The sequence below is a fragment of the Ylistrum balloti genome, unplaced genomic scaffold (genome assembly GCF_031769215.1).
Source record: "Ylistrum balloti isolate Yb309-2 unplaced genomic scaffold, AGI_CSIRO_Ybal_v1 Utg370288, whole genome shotgun sequence".
Classification (NCBI taxonomy): domain Eukaryota; kingdom Metazoa; phylum Mollusca; class Bivalvia; order Pectinida; family Pectinidae; genus Ylistrum; species Ylistrum balloti.
This window is the reverse complement of record NW_026782219.1, coordinates 616,829-633,081: the sequence shown is the minus strand read 5'-3', so window position 1 is coordinate 633,081 and position 16,253 is coordinate 616,829. Positions and strand designations below refer to the sequence as shown.

The following is a 16,253-nucleotide window of genomic DNA, read 5'->3' as shown; positions in this document are numbered from 1 at the left end:
TTAGTATTGTCAATTTTTCATTTGTCTCACTTTATATATTATAATTCCATTGCTATCTTCACATATTAGTAATATTTCATAAGTGTACAGAAATGGTGCGAATTAAATTTTTGTTTAAATAAGCAGTTTGTCTTGTTTGCTGGGCTTCTTCCCAAAATAGGTCTTGAACAAGAAACTGTTGTTCATTGCCGCTGTAACCTGAAATATATCAATATTCCAACGATACGTCAAAGGAATCATATTTCGAACGGCTTCATTTTACCGGGGAGCAAATTCTGAAAATGAAAGATATCTACTGACACAATTGAAAAGGTACATATGCCTATCAATTCACCGGCAACATATGTAATGAAAGTAAAGATCAATCTAATTTATGTCGCGTTCTCCAAATGAGAACCGTGTCAATAACGACTTGACAAACAGGAGGTAAAATTACTTATTATATTTTAATGTTGTCATGGTTTCATCAATTCGATCACTTAAAAAGCGTGGCTATGAAAAAGATAGACTTCGCACGCAAATGTGTTTTCTGTATCAGTCATAAACAAGCAAACGAATGATATGAATGAATATGGTCACCGTATGGTGACTTTTAATACATTTGCAAACTTGTTTATAAATAGACATTATGATGACACACATGAAATACGGCATGGCATTCTTCGTGTAAAAAGCGGGGAAAACAAATACAGGATTTGATAGAAATATGTAAAAGTAGCATTTTCACTGATGAAAAGCATACTCCACCATGCATTCAACAGGTAGGTCATTTAATGTAACTTACATGTTGTCTTTAAAGGCATAATTTACAGAAAGTAATACATGGTTTCCCTTTTCATAAATCATACACTTTCAAATTTATATACGTCAAATCAGATCAAAACAGAATGAAATGGGGAAAAAATCAAACTTACAAGAAAAAGATGATTTTTAAAAAGTTTTGTTGTTACAAGTGATTGCCAGCATAATCGAGTACTTTCCAAAGGTAAACGCTAGACAGTCTGTATCGTCTTTCTAGGGCTCTCAATGATGCAAGGGGCCCAAATGTTGGAACCTAAAAGGCAACTTCGGAAAAACAAATCAGCCGATACATGTGTAAACACATAAAATTCTACAATTAACTACATCCTGTAATTTTTATATGGATTGATTGAACCCACAGAATTAATATATAAGTTCCATTTCTATAGTGTAAACCTAACATTTTTTTTTGTTACAAGAGTCAGTGATTTTGTGTTCGAAAATAACCCCGAAAACAACCTAAAGACAACACTGTTATTCGATAAGCCACATAAACCTAAAACATTAAGATATTAAGGTATGAAATCATGATCATTATTTTTGTAGCAAAGTGAACATATCACAGATACTTTGAGAACAATATATGTATATTTTATATTGGAATGTTTTTAAACATGTACTGTCTATTTACTACATATTAATGACACATCTTTTTTGATACGACATTCACAGACATATATTTATCCCTTCAAAAGCTTTAAAGTAAATGCAACACAAGTATAGCTTGATGCTATAGTGACCATTTGTACCAATGCATTTTAAATATAAACATACAAAAGAATCTTGCAGGATAAATGATTTTAAAATATAATTAAATGTCATGTGAATGAAATAAATTCCATTTTGAACATATACATCAATTACAAATATCTTAATTATATTTGAAATTAAATATCTTACAAATATATATTTCAAATTGTATTAAAATATTTGAAATTCAAAACTATATCGACAGATTTCAAATGATCATTGTACAATGTGTGTAAATGTGAATTTAAGTCTAAATGCCTCTCATATAAAAAAATCATCTTTCCTTCATGTTGTCTCAAATTTTCTCTTATAAATGAATGATATTTTCTCACTTCTATACAGATGAAAACCTACACTCTGTCACAACAAATCTTTGTATAGAATTTAATATGACTCTCCTCCAGTCCCAAGACTCTTGAAATACAATTTGGATCTCCCTTGCATTATTAAACTTTTATTTATTTTACAACAATTGCGAAACAAGTCTTTCCAACTTATATGAATCATTCTTGTTGGCCCGGATGGAAGCGTGCGAGGGGTCTTACTGTGGGAGGAAACCGGAGTACCCGAGGAAAACCGACGTGGTTGGGCAGGTGACCCCATACATTTTCATATTCATTTCGGGAATCGAACCCCGGACGGCTAGGTGAAATGTCAGTGCATTACCATGGTGCTACCCGACCACCCGGGCCGGAAAAAAACCCATTTTTATTGGTGTTGCTTTTCAGAAAAAAAAATCCATGCAATTTAATTACCAGTAAAGATCTTAAGAATTATGTATTGAGCTTACTGCACAATATATATTTTTCTAGCTGATCATGGCACCTTAAAACATTACAATACATGGAACTACTGTCAATTTTCCTTGAGATTATTTTCCTTCACTTTGTGTGTATACTTAAACCAGTAATTAGCAAACTGTTACAAAACTGGATTCAACTTGCTGTAAAAGGCGATTTACTTGATGTAATATTATTATAATGTGCTAAGCGACACTTGATTGTCAATGATGTAAGCGACTCAATAAAGGCGTCTAGTTAACACGAGCACATGGTATCCACGTTGTTTGTTACACTTGATATTAATTATTCATAAAATCAAATGCATGAGTAAGTTATCTTTTTCGGGTCATCGACAACCACGAAAATTTGTACCCCCTGATATATAATTCTGATGTTACAGCAAGCTGATATTATCCTCTCTTTTTGGAATTGTTGTCCACAGATTTTTATTTTTTTTTGAAAACCATGAAAATTTATACCCCCTGAAAAACAATTATGTTACAGCATGCTTTATTATTCTCTCTTGTTTTGGCTTTTATTGCCAATGGTTATTTTTAAACAACGGAATTTGTATCCCTAGGAAAATCCCAGCACAATTCTTCTCTCTCTCTTATCGGAGCTAATTAGGTAAAACAATCATGCCACTAGAAAACACAGAAATAAACGCATTTATGCAAGTATATGTTTGGTGCAGAAACAAAACGTATTATGCCTGATCCCAGATTCCGTAAACATCTGATTCTTCTGTTTGGCAAAAATTCACGTAATATCAGAATGAAATAAGGGGACAATTTCATTGATATCCTCGCTTGGTAAACATTATATGATGAAATATGAGGTAACATTGTGGAGTCACTTACCCATAGCCATCTAATATCTGGTAGCCCTTTGAGGTCAAGGGTGACAGGTGAATAAAAGTTCACCAAGGAAAATTATCATAAAATCAATTATATTGTATAATTATCACATCTCAGATGTCTGTATATATATTTTGATGATGTTCTTTCACAAGTTTAGAACGTCATAATATCATGGCCAATAAAAAGGTTCATCTGACAAAATCCGGCGAGTTGGCACCACTGTATTGTATTGTTATTAAGTTAATAGAATTGTGAATAGTGACATTGTATCTTCGGAGGCATAAACATTATAGCTGGTATTTTCATATATCAAAATCTTTGTGATTTTGAAATTAAATGGTCAAATTATATTTAACAAATAATAAAAATTGTGATCTGGATGAAAATGAACATCAAATAAACGTGTCTCATTATTTTAGAGACTGAATTTTCACGGTAACATTAATGTACCACGAAATAGTGAAAATATCATTCCCATGAAAATAATTGGCAATATGGTAGTAAATGTGTACATTTAATACAAAATGTACGCCAAATTCAGCATCTTAAACACGTCTACTATGTCATCCTCTGCTGCATTACTAACAAATTTTTAGAATTTTTTGGTGGGGTTTTATTTTCATGGAATTTGTAGTTACTCTTCATCAAATGTCCACAAAACAATAGATAAAAGTGACATATAAATGCATATATATTATGCCTATTGTAAAATAACATTTTAATATGGTTCAAATTTCTTAGTTTTTCCTCAGAAATACTATATCATTGAAATCTGTTTGAATAGATCTGTATACTACTCATAATTTCAAATTTGTGTACATTAGAATTTGTTGATTAAAAATACCCTTGAAATCAACAAAAATCATATACAAGGAATTTTTTACCGTATTTACAATTACAACACTATTATTGGTTCGATATGAGAATTATGGAGTACAAAAAGAAGTATCCATCGAGACCTGGGCACGTATTCATTACAATTACAAAATTCATGCTCGAGCATGAGAACGGTTTCATGAATACGGGCCCAGATTCTCACATTGAACCAATAATATTGCAGTAATTGTTTTATAATATTTCATTTAAATTTTTTTTACCATCCATCTCATATTTAACAAATACTTTTTACCAAATACGGCAATGCTTCCTTATTATTATAAATGAAGGGTGCTGAAGAAATACTTTTTTTTTGATTGGTTTAAGAAGATGTGCGATGTAAATAGAAATTCCCTTTGATCAAAAATAGTACAAAACAGAGAAATATGAGAAATGATCCGGTTCACATAGCAATATCTATGAAATTTGAAGAACTTGTGATTGTGTCTCGACAAATGAGAGTGCAGAATGAAAACAAAAATGTAATTAATAGATGTATGGCATATCAAGTTATTTCACTTCTTGAAAAATTGATATCACACCGACATGAATCCTCCATATGTAAATGATGATTGGTGATCTTGTTATTTTGGCTAGTATGGATTTCGAATTGACATAGCAGTTATGTCCCCAGCTCCAACCAAAGTTTGGGTAGAGTTTTTTTTTCGTAATCCATGCTATATTTTAGCACCTTTTTAAAGAAATGACATATTAAATCCAACATGAAGCTGTTTCATCCTTCTAGGAATTTTCAGTGAAGCCAAGGGCCTAAATTGTTAAAACCTGGAAGGTGATTGGAGGAATAAGAAAACTGGTTGAATTATATATCAGATATCGGATGGGAAAGTTCATTAATCCCAAAATTCAATATTGTGCTATTTTCATCATCAAATTATTTCAAGAGATCAAAGAGTATGAGTATATACATTCAGAATTGTGAAATTTTTGGTGAAACATAAAATACTGTTCAAATAAAAAAAAAAAAAAAAATCTATTTCAATGTGTTTAATGTAAATTATACTATTGTAACTTTTATATTGGAGATGGCTTAATATAAGATTTATAATCTTGTTGCCAGATCCATTTTCAATTTTATAATTTGTGTATGTGTATGTTGTAAATGAAAATCTGAAAATAAAATATTGTTTAAACCAAATGACATGGAATACTTGTAGCACTTAGTGGTAGATGACATCCTCTGTCCTTGTCTCTGTCATATCATCAAAACACCGTGATTCTGTCTCGGCGTGTAGAAAAGAGGTCGTCATCCAAGGTCAACAAGACCTACAATAGATTTGGTGTAAATTTAAACCTACAGTCAACAAGACATACAACAGATTTGGTGTAAGTTTAAACCTACAGTCAACAAGATCTACAACAAATTTGGTGTAAATTTAAACCTACAGTCAACAAGACATACAACAGATTTGGTGCACATTTAAACCTACAGTCAACAAGACATACAACAGATTTGGTGTACATTTAAACCTACAGTCAACAAGATCTACAACAAATTTGGTGTAAATTTAAACCTACAGTCAACAAGACATACAACAGATTTGGTGTACATTTAAACCTACAGTCAACAAGACATACAACAGATTTGGTGTAAGTTTAAACCTACAGTCAACAAGATCTACAACAAATTTGGTGTAAATTTAAACCTACAGTCAACAAGACATACAACAGATTTGGTGTAAATTTAAACCTACAGTCAACAAGACATACAACAAATTTGGTGTACATTTAAACCTACAGACAACAAGACATACAACAGATTTGGTGTACATTTAAACCTACAGACAACAAGACATACAACAGACTTGGTGTACATTTAAACCTACAGTCAACAAGACATACAACAGATTTGGTGTAAGTTTAAACCTACAGTCAACAAGATTTACAACAGATTTGGTGTACATTTAAACCTACAGATAACAAGACCTACAACAGATTTGGTGTACATTTAAACCTACAGTCAACAAGACATACAACAGATTTGGTGTACATTTAAACCTACAGTCAAGTTTAAACCTACAGTCAACAAGATCTACAACAAATTTGGTGTACATTTAAACCTACAGTCAACAAGACATACAACAGATTTGGTGTACATTTAAACCTACAGACAACAAGACATACAACAGACTTGGTGTACATTTAAACCTACAGTCAACAAGACATACAACAGATTTGGTGTACATTTAAACCTACAGTCAACAAGACATACAACAGATTTGGTGTAAGTTTAAACCTACAGTCAACAAGACATACAACATACTTGGTGTACATTTAAACCTACAGTCAACAAGACATACAACAGATTTGGTGTAAGTTTAAACCTACAGTCAACAAGATCTACAACAAATTTGGTGTACATTTAAACCTACAGTCAACAAGACATACAACAGATTTGATGTACATTTAAACCTACAGTCAACAAGACATACAACAGATTTGGTGTACATTTAAACCAACAGATAACAAGATCTACTGTAATGATCACTATTAAATCTGTCAAATGCCAACTCTGGTAAAGAAGAATTCTCACGGCAATGATAATAGCTAAATCCTTAGTGTATCTATCCACAAACAAGCCTCTGTTGACAACAAGCCTCTGTTGACAACAAGCCTCTGTTGACAAACAAGCCTCTGTTGACAAACTGTTGACAACAAGCCTCTGTTGACAAACTGTTGACAAACAAGCCTCTGTTGACAAGCCTCTGTTGACAACAAGCCTCTGTTGACAAACTGTTGACAACAAGCCTCTGTTGACAAACTGTTGACAACAAGCCTCTGTTGACAAACTGTTGACAACAAGCCTCTGTTGACAAACAAGCCTCTGTTGACAACAAGCCTCTGTTGACAACAAGCCTCTGTTGACAAACAAGCCTCTGTTGACAAACAAGCCTCTGTTGACAACAAGCCTCTGTTGACAACAAGCCTCTGTTGACAACAAGCCTCTGTTGACAAACAAGCCTCTGTTGACAAACAAGCCTCTGTTGACAAACAAGCCTCTGTTGACAAACTGTTGACAACAAGCCTCTGTTGACAACAAGCCTCTGTTGACAACAAGCCTCTGTTGACAACAAGCCTCTGTTGACAAGCCTGTTGACAAACAAGCCTCTGTTGACAACAAGCCTCTGTTGACAAGCCTCTGTTGACAAACAAGCCTCTGTTGACAAGCCTCTGTTGACAACAAGCCTCTGTTGACAAGCCTCTGTTGACAAATAAGCCTCTGTTGACAAACAAGCCTCTGTTGACAAACAAGCCTCTGTTGACAAACAAGCCTCTGTTGACAAGCCTCTGTTGACAACAAGCCTCTGTTGACAAGCCTCTGTTGACAAACAAGCCTCTGTTGACAAACAAGCCTCTGTTGACAACAAGCCTCTGTTGACAAGCCTCTGTTGACAAACAAGCCTCTGTTGACAACAAGCCTCTGTTGACAACAAGCCTCTGTTGACAACAAGCCTCTGTTGACAACAAGCCTCTGTTGACAAGCCTCTGTTGACAACAAGCCTCTGTTGACAAGCCTCTGTTGACAAACAAGCCTCTGTTGACAAATAATTCACCTTCTTCATTATCACAGAATAATCAATTTCAAAATAGCAAGCTAAAAGTAGTTCTTAAATAAGCCATTCTCAAACTGAAATACAGATCTTTCACACTTGGGGACAGGGTTTATTTGAGGATAACTACGACATTTGTAAAACTTTACTTTGAGTTAAAAGTGGCAATAAGCGACCATTTTTATCCTAATATAAGTTCCATCCTTGATCAGAAAGCCAGGAGGGTCATCTGTCAGGAGGTCAATATGTTCCCGGCTATATATGTCAACCAAATAGACAATGTTAATTCATATATGGGATCAGGAGATAAAATTGTTACTCACCAGAAAAGACAAAAACATAGCAATGGCTGACAAAAAATGCCAGACATCATGGGCATCATAAAAATCCAGCACTATGCAATTCTTGTTGCCTTCTCTCGACTGAGACGGAGTCAGCTACAAGAACACAAGCCACAATATATTATCTATATTTAGTAACAAAATTTGTGAGAACAATTTAATCTATGATAAATAATTCTTTCTGAAAAATTTTACAATATATAAAAATCAACCAATAAAAAAATTGATCCTTTTATGCTTTCTTCGCAATATTTTCTGCCTTCCATGCCATCATGTTTCCATCTAAAGTCAAAAAGTTTTCATTCTGAAACACCAGCTCCTGACTACTTTCACAAACAGAAGATCAAATGACAACAGCTTACGTCCATCAACACTTACCTGCCAAGATGTTAAATGAGCAAAGAAGAAATAGAGAGCCAGGATCCAGACAATTGTGGCTGTGAGGATACACAACACAGCTATAGGGTGTATCTTTTCTTTATACCGCAACTAAAAACAAATACTGGAGTTATCAAAATAGTCATCTACAATACATAAGTACAAGATATCTTCTTTGTGCAACAATACCAGGCCTAAATCACACGAAAACTGAATCTTTTTCACAACAACAATATTCTGAAACATCGATAGTCCTTCCTGTAGTTCCAAAATCTGCAATTTTCTCCTGAATATTTCCTCCAAAATTCATCATTTTTATTACAAAGCGAAAAAAAAGGTTTCATTCATAAACAGTGAAAAAAAAGCAACTTCTGAAGTCTATATCAGACTGTGACTTATAATTGCAGGACTTACCTTCATGATGATGTAAAACAAGCAATACAGAAGTAAGTTAACAATGAGTATTCCCAGTAAAAAGCTGGCAAAATCTGATGGCCATGTAACAGCTCCATAGATGGCGCTGCAAAGGTGAGGTCAAAGTTTAAAGTTATTTCAAATACTTTCAGGAGCTTATGTATAAACAAGGGAAACCCAATGTAACCAAATTTCTGGGTTTTAATGTAAATAACCTTTTTATAGCTAAACTGTATTATTTCATCCAATAGTTACCATGACTACCAAGAATAATAGTAGCCATGACTACCAGTCACTTCAGCCAATCAGCATGATGGTAGTCATGACTACCAATTACCTCAGCCAATCACAGAGATGGTAGGCATGATTACCAATTACTTCAGCCAATCACAGTTATGCATGTCAAACCTGACATCAGTTTGGTAACCACAATTACTGCATATATTTGATGTTCATTGTAATGTCATCAACTCATATATAATTTGTTTACATGAAAAATTCCCAATATGGAAATTAAGTGATTAAGTATTGACCTTCTATATTTCACCTAAGAATTCAATAATTCTTTTAAAATGAATTATAAAGATAAAATAAAAAATTCAAAATACTTACAAACTCCAATTTATTACATTTCCAATGAAGAGGATAGCAAGTCTGTCCTGAATGAAGAAAGAATTCACTCAAGAGGAACATAATAATCAAACAAGTATATAAATCACTACTACATTTTTTAAAAATAATTATAACAAGGTAAATTTTATTATAAGAAAAGATAACTATGAAGGACCAATATATGTCCCTCCCATGCCAAAGAAACGACCAAATATGGAAGTGGTAGGAATGAATCAAATGTCAAGAGGATAAGGAGAAAATGAAAGAAAATTCTGAACAAGATAAAACGATTAAAAGAACAAATGAAAATAATTTTTTGAAATGTTTTTGAATCAGAATCTTATTCATAAGGACACAGTCTCATGTTATGGTTTTTGAGCCTATCAAGTTTCAAAGAAATTGGCTGAAAAATGAGGAGAAATCTGGACAATATAAAAAAATTGAAAAAAGGGCAATAACTCTTTCTAATATTGTAACATCACAATGCCTGTAAGGAAAACACAATATGTTATGGCAAATGAGCCTAACAAGTTTATAAGAAATCAGATGAAAACAGACAAGATGAACATTATGAAAATAATAAGGGGCAGTAACTCTTTCAAATACAGTTGAATTAATCTGCCATTAAAAAAAAAACTTCTTCATATTATTAAACCCATAAAAGTTTGAAAAAGGTTGGTTGAAAACTGTGAGATCTCCAAACAAATGAAAATTAACAATAGACAGACAAACAATACAATATCATATTATAAGATTTTTTGTACGTATGTATCTGTGTGTTTGTATGTGATCCCTGTACTACAGCAACATCTTTAATTTGTTTAACCAAAGCATTTTGTGACTTTTCTCTTGGTTATTTCATAGTTACTAATGAAAATTAAAATTAAAAATTAAACAAGAGCCCGACATGAAATACAAGATTTCAAATTTTGAACTTGAGAAAATGTGTTTTCAAGATGGCTGCCATGGCAGCCATGTTGTATTTTAGACCAACCCAAAAACTTTGGTCAGGATCATGTCACAATCATTTCAGGTAAGTTTCAGCTCAATGAGACATGCAGAACTTAAGCAGAAGTTGAAAATGTTTACGACGGACGCCGAACGACACAGGACAAGAGGTGATCACAATAGGTCATCAGACCCTTCTGGTCAGATGACCTAGATAAGTAAATGCTGAATAAATCAATTATATTCTAAAAATTTATTTTTTTAACTTAATTTGTTGTCCCTAACCATTTCATACTCAACAAACATTTCATTTTAAACCACAAAATTTGAGCCCCATGAAAAATAATGATCTCACATATACATTCTAGGGATGTATTTTTAATCAGACTAACAACATGTTACTGACCTTATACATAGGCTTGGTGCAATGTCCACACTCGTAACGTATAGACAGATACATCTTGGTTACGATTCCTGTGTCTGGAAAACATGAAAAACATCATTCACCAATGTTGTACAAAATTAAGCAATTTTACGCGTGGAAAATTTCTTGACTGATAAGTTTAATAACTAAACCATAAAGCATTTACACAGTGTACATCAATCAATCCACTTACTTATAAAAAAATACTTCTCATTCAGAAACAACTCTCTCTATTCTACAACAATCGCGAATCAAGTTCTAACAGCTCATATTGATCATTCGAGATGGAAGATGGACGTACACGAAGGGCATTTTTTTGTTTTATACCTTAAAATCTTTGTGTAGATCAATTTTTATGTTTATAAAAAAATAATACTAGATTTCATGGAAATATATAGCACCAGAAATCTTACATAAATTTGTGGATTCATAGTACCCACAAATCAATGAAAATAAATCATCCCTGTAAATTAATGATTTCACAGTATAAAATGTCCTCTGGCGTTACTGCCTTGGAATTGGTATACAAGCCTGTTTTACCCCCTGATATTATCCCGTGGACAGATGGAACCAATCTTTGGTTCCTTTTAGTGGCACCACCAGGGAAACTGACCCTCAATCTTTGGTGGCACAACCAGGGAAACTGACAGATGGAACCAATCTTTGGTTCCCTCTAGTGGCTCCACCAGGGAAACTGACAATTAGAGCACATTCCTGTAGTACCTTCTGGTGCTCAGCCACTTAAAAATATGAGTGCAAGGTTAATGGTCCCTGCAGTGGAAATAAAGAACTTATTTATGGAATATAGGCAAATGCTTAAGGTTCAGCCTACTTGTTGTAAGGAACTGGCATATGAATTCAAGGGTCTCTGGTGCCCTCTGGTGGTTCTGGCAGGAACCAACACACTGGAAAAAAAAGTCCCACCCTCAGGATAAGATAATAGAAGCTAAATCAGCTGATCTTCAGGAAAACCACAAAATACTTACTCATCTTAAAACGGCCCATGTAGTAGATATAAACACTCAGAATTAGAGAGGCAAGCATGTCAACGAGAGCAAACAGGATCCAGAAAATGTTTGTTCCATATACCTGCAAGTATAGAACATTTAATTACATCAAAGTCAAGAAAATGTTTGTTCCAAACACCTGAACATAGTACATTTAATTACAACAAGGTCATATGTCTGGAAATATGAATTATTTTATCACGACACCTTGCGAGGTCAAAGAAAATGGTTCATAACCCTGAATATTTAACATTTCATCACAAAAACTAACAAGATCTAGAAAATATTTGCTTTATCATTATAATATATAAAAAACTGTCAGGGAAAAAATTCTAAAACAATATTGATGATCTATAAAAAATTACTACTGCTGAGTTTAACAACTACAATCAATTCTACTTGTATGTATTTCTACTGTTTATGCAGTAATAATATCATTTTTGGAATAAGAAATCTGAACTGATCTTTTTCTTCAAGCATCAAATGTCAAACCATTCAGCATAATATTAATTTTTTTAGTAAGTCCCAAAAAGCCTCCAACTCAAAGTCACAGGGCACTTTTCATGCTGAAAGTATTGTGCTAAAATATTATTTCACTAACAGACACAAAACTAATTTTGGTTTGTATGTCAATATGGGCTTATTACCAAGCATGGACTTACACCTAAATAAACTGCTGAACTAAAGTACTAGTGTTTCCAAAAAAGAAATTTTAGCATAATGTTTTGGCACAAGTTTCAGCTCCTACCCGGGTACTTATTTCAGTGGGTATCTTACTTTAGCACATTTTGTGCTGAAAGTATTGTGCTAAAATATTATTTCACTAAATGCAGTTATTGTATGTTGTTTAATTTATAATTATTGTGATTTCACAAAATCAGCACTGCTCTAAAGCGATAATATGTTAATTTTATTTTACTGTGCTAAATTAAGTATGTTTGAAGTATTTTTCCGCAAATTATTGCAATGATAAATTCATGCATCTACGATAATTGCTATAAAATAGTATATATAGAAACTGCAATCAGCATTATCATATTCTAGCATAATGCCTTTAGTATGTAAAGTGTTAAAATCAGATTAAAGCTAAAATAAGTCCATTTTAACCCTTTTGGCGCTGTAGGCAACTAAAGTCGACATGCAGACAGGCCGCCGTAGGCGACTTTGGTCGACAATTTTTATATCTTTATCATTATTCAAGATATGCTTGTTTCAGTAATGCTGCCATTGTTTTCGGATATTTTCCGGAAAATATTTGGCGCTGAGCTGTACAATGTAAGAGATATTTGGCGCTGAGCGGTACATTGTAAGAGATATTTGGCGCTAAGCTGTACATTGTAAGAGATATTTGGCGCTGAGATGTACATTGTAAGAGATATTTGGCGCTGAGATGTACATTGTAAGAGATAATTGGTGCTGAGATGTACATTGTAAGAGATATCTGGCGCTAAGCTGTACATTGTAAGAGATAATTGGTGCTGAGCTGTACATTGTAAGAGATAATTTGTGCTGAGCAGTACATTGTAAGAGATAATTGGTGCTGAGCTGTACATTGTAAGAGATAATTGGCACTGAGCTGTACATTGTAAGAGATAATTGGTGCTGAGCTGTACATTGTAAGAGATATTTGGCACTGAGCTGTACATTGTAAGAGATAATTGGCGCTGAGCTGTACATTGTAAGAGATAATTGGCGCTGAGCTGTACATTGTAAGAGATATTTGGTGCTGAGCGGTACATTGTAAGATATAATTGGTGCTGAGCTGTACATTGTAAAAGATATTTGGTGCTGAGCGGTACATTGTAAGAGATATCTGGCGCTGAGCTGTACATTGTAAGAGATATTTGGCGCTGAGCTGTACATTGTAAGAGATAATTGGCGCTGAGCTGTACATTGTAAGAGATAATTGGTGCTGAGCTGTACATTGTAAGAGATATTTGGCGCTGAGCTGTACATTGTAAGAGATAATTGGCGCTGAGCTGTACATTGTAAGAGATAATTGGTGCTGAGCTGTACATTGTAAGAGATAATTGGTGCTGAGCTGTACATTGTAAGAGATAATTTGTGCTGAGCAGTACATTGTAAGAGATAATTGGTGCTGAGCTGTACATTGTAAGAGATAATTGGCGCTGAGCTGTACATTGTAAGAGATAATTGGTGCTGAGCTGTACATTGTAAGAGATAATTTGTGCTGAGCAGTACATTGTAAGAGATAATTGGTGCTGAGCTGTACATTGTAAGAGATAATTGGCGCTGAGCTGTACATTGTAAGAGATATCTGGCGCTAAGCTGTACATTGTAAGAGATATTTGGCGCTGAGCTGTACATTGTAAGAGATAATTGGCGCTGAGCTGTACATTGTAAGAGATATCTGGCGCTAAGCTGTACATTTTAAGAGATATTTGGCGCTGAGCGGTACATTGTAAGAGATATTTGGCGCTGAGCGGTACATTGTAAGAGATATTTGGTGCTGAGCTGTACATTGTAAGAGATATTTACAGCTAAGCGGTACATTGTAAGAGATATTTCGTGCTGAGCTGTACATTGTAAGAGATATTTGGCACAGAGCTGTACATTGTAAGAGATAATTGGTGCTGAGCTGTACATTGTAAGAGATAACTGGCACTGAGCGGTACATTGTAAGAGATATTTGGTGCTGAGCTGTACATTGTAAGAGATAATTGGCACTGAGCTGTACATTGTAAGAGATAATTGGTGCTGAGCTGTACATTGTAAGAGATAATTTGTGCTGAGCAGTACATTGTAAGAGATAATTGGTGCTGAGCTGTACATTGTAAGAGATAATTGGCGCTGAGCTGTACATTGTAAGAGATATCTGGCGCTAAGCTGTACATTGTAAGAGATAATTGGTGCTGAGCGGTACATTGTAAGAGATATTTCACGCTAAGCTGTACATTTTAAGAGATATTTGGCGCTGAGCGGTACATTGTAAGAGATATTTGGCGCTGAGCTGTACATTGTAAGAGATATTTACAGCTAAGCGGTACATTGTAAGAGATATTTCGTGCTGAGCTGTACATTGTAAGAGATATTTGGCGCTGAGCTGTACATTGTAAGAGATAATTGGCGCTGAGCTGTACATTGTAAGAGATAATTGGCACTGAGCGGTACATTGTAAGAGATATTTGGTGCTGAGCTGTACATTGTAAGAGATAATTGGCACTGAGCGGTACATTGTAAGAGATAATTGGCGCTGAGCTGTACATTGTAAGAGATAATTGGCACTGAGCTGTACATTGTAAGAGATAATTGGCGCTGAGCTGTACATTGTAAGAGATAATTGGCGCTGAGCTGTACATTGTAAGAGATAATTGGCGCTGAGCTGTACATTGTAAGAGATAATTGGCGCTGAGCTGTACATTGTAAGAGATAATTGGCGCTGAGCTTTACATTGTAAGAATAATTGGCGCTGAGCTGTACATTGTAAGAGATAATTGGCGCTGAGCAGTACATTGTAAGAGATAATTGGCGCCGAAAGGGTTAAGTAAATAAGTCAACACATATTACCCCTTACTGAAATGTTAAATAAGTAATGAACTTATTCCACAGTCAATGAATAAGCATTCATCGAGTGGACAGCAACATCTGTGGGCTTATTAACGTGAACATAGTGATACTTACAACACCAACAACGGCTATGAAGATAATGAAGGCCATGACAAGGTAGGAGGTGTGAGCTTTGGCGCTGATGTCAGGATGTCTGTTCTGATAAACCCTCAACATACACAGACAGGCGATGATGTACATGAAGGATGTGTCTACAAAAGTACAGCATACTTAACAAGGTGATGATGTATAAAAATAATTTGTTTATAAAAAGTCAAATCTTGGAAAGTTTTTTTTTGTTTTTTTGCTATCTAAATAAGAAGTTGAAATGTTTGATTTAAAGATTATTGATTTTGAGATGTTGTGTCTTTGGTAAATTTGTATTAATGGGTAAAAATCGTGAAAACTGGAAATTGAAATAATAGTGGTGACAAGAGGCCCAAGGGGCCTTAATGGTCACCTGAGGAATATATGTCAAAAATCTGGGGATTTTAAAATGTTGCAAAAATGTAAAAACACTGTGTGTAAAACATCTGTACCAAGTTTGAACATGATCCACCAGTTTCTTGAGAGGAAGTCCAAAATGTCTTAGCCAAACAGAGGCCAGGATGGACATCTTGGATTTTGAATCGCCCCAAAAAGTTAAAACACTTGCGAGGACCTTGTGTAGAACATTCGTATCAAGTTTCCCCTTTTCCCCCCATCTGGGGCCCCTATTGGGGCCATGCCCTTTTTTTTTGCAAACTTGAAGCGGCTTCCCATGGGGATGCTTTGTGCCAAATTTGATCAAAATCCATTCAGTGGTTCTTGAGAAGAAATCGAATATGTGAAAAGTTAATGACGCACGACGCACAACGGCAGACAAATCATGATGGCAATAGGTCACCATGAGCCTTCGACCTAAAAAGAATGAAGCCAATGAGC

At 34.5% G+C, this 16,253-nt stretch overlaps 1 protein-coding gene across 1 annotated transcript in view; it reads right to left on the bottom strand.

The window, feature by feature from the left end:
• Positions 1 to 5,097: 5,097 nt before the first annotated feature.
• Positions 5,098 to 16,253, bottom strand: part of LOC132552942 (SID1 transmembrane family member 1-like) — a 27,895-nt gene continuing 16,739 nt past the window's right edge. The window contains exons 17-24 of the mRNA XM_060217141.1: positions 15,405 to 15,541; positions 11,742 to 11,844; positions 10,738 to 10,811; positions 9,384 to 9,430; positions 8,772 to 8,877; positions 8,358 to 8,468; positions 7,962 to 8,075; positions 5,098 to 5,353 (exon numbers count right to left, since the gene is read on the bottom strand). Coding sequence (XP_060073124.1) covers positions 5,291 to 5,353; positions 7,962 to 8,075; positions 8,358 to 8,468; positions 8,772 to 8,877; positions 9,384 to 9,430; positions 10,738 to 10,811; positions 11,742 to 11,844; positions 15,405 to 15,541 — 755 coding nt within the window. The 3' untranslated portion in view covers positions 5,098 to 5,290. The remainder of the gene's footprint in view (positions 5,354 to 7,961; positions 8,076 to 8,357; positions 8,469 to 8,771; positions 8,878 to 9,383; positions 9,431 to 10,737; positions 10,812 to 11,741; positions 11,845 to 15,404; positions 15,542 to 16,253) is intronic.